The 4,862-nt window shown below is 28.7% G+C and overlaps 1 protein-coding gene across 3 annotated transcripts in view; it reads right to left on the minus strand.

The window, feature by feature from the left end:
* Positions 1–1,045: 1,045 nt before the first annotated feature.
* Positions 1,046–4,862, minus strand: part of LOC110028325 (uncharacterized membrane protein At1g06890-like) — a 38,955-nt gene continuing 35,138 nt past the window's right edge. For all 3 annotated transcript variants that reach the window (XM_020730138.1, XM_020730140.1, XM_020730137.1), the window contains one exon: positions 1,046–1,470. In XM_020730138.1, coding sequence (XP_020585797.1) covers positions 1,363–1,470 — 108 coding nt within the window. In that variant the 3' untranslated portion in view covers positions 1,046–1,362. The remainder of the gene's footprint in view (positions 1,471–4,862) is intronic.

Raw genomic sequence — 4,862 nt, forward strand, 5'->3', positions numbered from 1 at the left:
GAGGAAGGCAGGAGAATCAAATGAAGAAGGAATGAATTAAATGCAATTTAATTAACTTTCATAGATGTCAAAAATGTCAAATCAAATTGTGGACTAGGCTCCACAATACTCAACACAATAGTATTTTTTGCAAGAGATATGCCATAGCTATATATTTGATAATTTAGAAGCTAAAAATCACTTCACATGTAGTTTTCCACCAGACAAATATTCTTCTCTTCAAACTAAGGATATGTGTAAACCAAAGGATATATTATGACAGATGAATGTGAATATTAGTGAAGATTTTGGGATGTTTGATTAACCATGATGTATACCATATTATTTCCATGTTTATTATAGTGGAAAGAAATATATCAAAGTTCTTACAAGAAGCTCCTATATGATCAAGTAGTTAATTAAATTTACATACTTGGAAAAAGAATATCTCAAAAGAATATAAAGTGTATTTTATATCTCTGAAGCAGATAAAATAAATGAAAGCTATTGGTAAATGAGTCTACTTTGTACATTCAAACAAAGCATAATTATACAATAGGAAAATCAATCAAGCATATATTAACATTTTTTCCCTGAAATGAATCAAACCCCTAATACATTACAACAATGCATCTAACTCCAACACATAAAAATTGTAAGAGCAACATCAAAACATAAGATGTGTCCTTTCCCAATAGATTCATTAACAAACATAGAAATATTTCTTTTGAAAATGAACAAATAAAAAAACCAAACAAAAATATATAGAGAGATTTGAGAAAAAATAACTCAAAGCACACCAATTCGCTGCCCTCCGTAACCCTTGCACACTCAATGACACATTGAGCAACGTGAAGTTACCTGGGCCCTGCTCAAAACTGGGGTCTATTGGGCGTAAGACACAGGGCTTTTTGCCTTTTTTTCACAAAAGAGCATTTTTAAAAGCCTTGGAATTATAATGCTGAGTAAATGCAAATTCCAAATTTTTTACCTCGTATGAATGAGTAGCAACGTAGAGAGAGAGAGAGAGAGAGAGAGACCAACGTACTAGTTCTGTGAAACAAAATTCAACTTGAAGAAGATGCTTTGCCGCACCTTTCTCTTCCTGACGGAGAATAAAGATTCAGAATTACAATTAATTTACATCATTCAATTAAAATACACAACTAATAGACCTCAAAATTGTTTTTTTTCTAAATCCAAACAGAGCTGGCTGGTATTTGGCGCAGCGATTCACAGAATTGTCCCATACTTAGTTTATTACTTCTGTTCTAATCTTATGAGTTGAACTCGGAGCTTAAGAAGATGCTTCTCGAGAAAAAGTTTTATTGACGAGGAACACCAGAAAGCGTTGTGGACAAACAAGGAAATATGGACTTGACTTTATGCTTGCAGGTCTTTATTTGGTTTCCATTCAGTTGCAGTTAAAGGCACAGCGTTAATTGTAGAAGCACTAACTTCTATATCGATTAGAGGATCGCTTTCCTTTACCTGAAAAAAAATTATGATTTTTTATCAGCACGAGTGTTTTTTACATTGCAATTAGTTGCATCTTTACAGAATAATTGAAAATTGGTAATGTTAACATGGCTAATTAAAAATATGTATACATGATTTTAACACCCACAGTCAGTAATTCTGGCCACCTGCACCAATGCGAAGGCTTATTTCAACTAGTCCATAGATGATGACACGATGATCAATTTTTAGTTGATAAACATAAAGTGAGTCTCAATCTTTTTGGGATCGCTGTAGCTTTTTACGGCTACAAGTTGCTAAAAGGTGGGCATAAAGTTGTAGTAAAAATAATTTTAAAAAAGTTCCTGTGAAAATTATGAATATATATATTTGTGAAAGAATTTTACATAAGCAGCATATAATTCTTAAAATTTCTAAGGCTTATAATTATTATAAAAACATCAAAAATTTTATGATGGGGATGGTGAGCAAAACCAAACTATAGTTATTTATTATTTATATAAAGCTTGCTAAAAAAAGAATAAAAAGATATAATAAAAAATAAATATGTCAAGAGATAAGAGTTCCCGAAATCATAATCAATTTAAGGTCATGTAAATGAAGATAATAATAATTTATTTAAGGATAAAACATCAACATAAAATAGAGATGTTACTCTGAGGAATTATCGGATGGGGTTTCAAAAAAATTATTATTTAAAATTAGCATGATGAACAAAAAAATCATGAGCTGTCAAATATTACTAGGGAAAAGAAATGCCCTTAAAGAGTAGCAAAAATAAATACTTCCAAGGTTTATAATTATTATAAAAAATAATACAAATTTATAAAGAGAATAGTGAGAAAAACCAAAAATATAGTTATTCATTATTTAAATAAAACTAGGTAAAAAGAAACAATAAAAAGATACAATATAAAATTAATAGGTCAAGAGATAAAGAGTTTTTTGAGACCTCGATCAATCTATATTCATGTAAATGAAAGATAATAATAATTTATTTAGAGATAAAATATCAACATAAATAGAGATGCTACTCTAAGAAATTATTAGATGGGGTTTCAAGGAAATTATTATTTAAAATTAGTGTGATGAACAAAAAAATGAAATATATAATAATAAATTATATTAACAAAATAAATTATTAAATAAATGCAATAGTTAGATCTGATGCAATAGAAATAAGGATAATAATGTCTTATTTAAAAAATGAAAGATCGAAATATTAGTTTTTACAAATTATTAAATAAAAATTTCAAAAATAAACTATTTTACATATGCATAATGAACAAAATAATAGACACATAAGGATAATATTTTAAGCCTACTCGTCCAAATAAGAAATTTATTGAGATTCAAGAGATAGGGATACTAGTGGTTTGGCAAAAAAACATTTAAAATAATATTGATGACAAAGAGGACACACAAGGTATTAGAGAATAATTATGATACCAATATTTAAATATAAAGGAAATGTTCAATATTATAATTATAGAAAAATGAAGCTTATGAATCATAAAATGAAATTATTAAAAATAGTAATTAAAACTGACAACTAGAAAAAATAAATCAATATTAAATAATCAATTTGGTTTCATGACAGAAAGATTCACTATAAGATTAATTTTTAAGCCAAACTAATTAAAATTTATAGATAGAAAAAAATCTTCATATAATCTATAAAAAGGTACAGGATGAATAAAAGTGTCAATTTGAACCCAACATGAAATCCCAAAACAAAATTGTGGCTCAAATTTAGCAATAAAAAATCTAGATCATGGACAACCTATATAAAATGTGAGTTGATTTGGGTCATTAGATTCAAGTCATGTGGAATGAAGTTAGGCCAAGGTCGATTTAAAAAAAATGTCTTGACTATTTGATTTTATAATGAAAAACTCATATACAGATATTTTTTGCTTATTTTTCTTAGTTATCATCTTTAAATCATACAATCATGTTTATTTTGGTAGGGTTAACACCAACCCATTAAAACATACTTGTTTTCCATGTTATAACATTCGTGAGTTTTGGTTGAGTCGAGTTTAGGTTGCGTTTTTGACCCGTTCAAAGAGTGGGTCAAGTTTGGGCCCCTAAAGAATATCATGATGACTGATTTGCTGCACACCAAGCAAGTTATTCGTGCATAAGAAATATTGAATTTATCAAAGACATATATGACCATAGTTAATTAATACAAGTTGTTATAAAGTGACCAAAAGTTTAGATTAAGATTACATCAAAAATGAATTTAAGTCAATCTATTTTTATATTTATTTATGAAAATGCTTACCAAAAGCATTCAAAGTGAGATGTCATGGTGCATGTTTGAAAACATAATTCTAATAGGTGAAGCCTCTACCAAAACAAGAGGAAGTTTGAAACAACGAAGAAAATGTTTAGAGGACAAGAGGAACTATTTTTAATAGAGCAAATATAGACTATATAATATGACATTTTAGACTTTTTAACAGCTTTGAAATTAGCTGCTAACAACCAAAATCTTTAGAAGTTGAAGTACTAATTGAGCGCAGTAAGTTTAAGTTTTTTTTTTCCCATTATACAAACTAATAATGATATAGATTAAGGGTGTGATTGTTTCGGGTGTGGTTATATGAAATTTGAATTCAAAAGTTATTGTAGAAAATTTATTGACCCAAAACGTGGTCTCAAAATTTTGTTTTGACCCAAACGGTGGTCTCAAAATTTTAAACAAATGCAGTAGCATAAGACAGAGCTTCTAAAGTCAAAGGTGAATGGTTAGACTAACTATGTTATACGGATCTGAGTTTTGGATGATAAAAATTTCATTAAAATTTAAATTGGGCGTGGAGAAAATGAGAAACAAAGATGGATATGAAATAAAACAAAGAATGATTTATTAATGATTACACAAAATGAATAATTAGAGTAGCACCAATTCAAGACGAGACGGTTGAAAAGGGACCAGTTTATATAGAAATATATATTGATGGATAAAAAAAGCACTATTATATTAACGGATAAAATTAAGTATCGAATGATTAGGTAGGAAAAGAGTAGACCAAAGATAACATAGAAAGAAGTTGTTCAAAAAAAGAATAAAAAAGATGGTTTTAATAACTCATATACCACACAGTGGACCCAAATAAGGATTCATAAAATCAACCTCAAATAGTTGGTTTGGGGTTGTGCTTAGAGGCAACTCTAACATCGACATGCTACCCACAAGAAAAAAATCTAGTGGAAACCTCTTTTGTTTATTTGTTGTTGATGATGAAGATTGTGTGTGTGTGTGTGTGTACTGCATAAGTGTGTATTAAGATTCCAACATAATCTGCAAAAATAGAAGCTCACTTCATGGAAAATGAAACCACGTAACATTACAAGCAACAACACTATTCAAGAGAAATCATTCCTACTATATC

Source organism: Phalaenopsis equestris, unplaced genomic scaffold (genome assembly GCF_001263595.1).
Source record: "Phalaenopsis equestris unplaced genomic scaffold, ASM126359v1 Scaffold000511, whole genome shotgun sequence".
Classification (NCBI taxonomy): domain Eukaryota; kingdom Viridiplantae; phylum Streptophyta; class Magnoliopsida; order Asparagales; family Orchidaceae; genus Phalaenopsis; species Phalaenopsis equestris.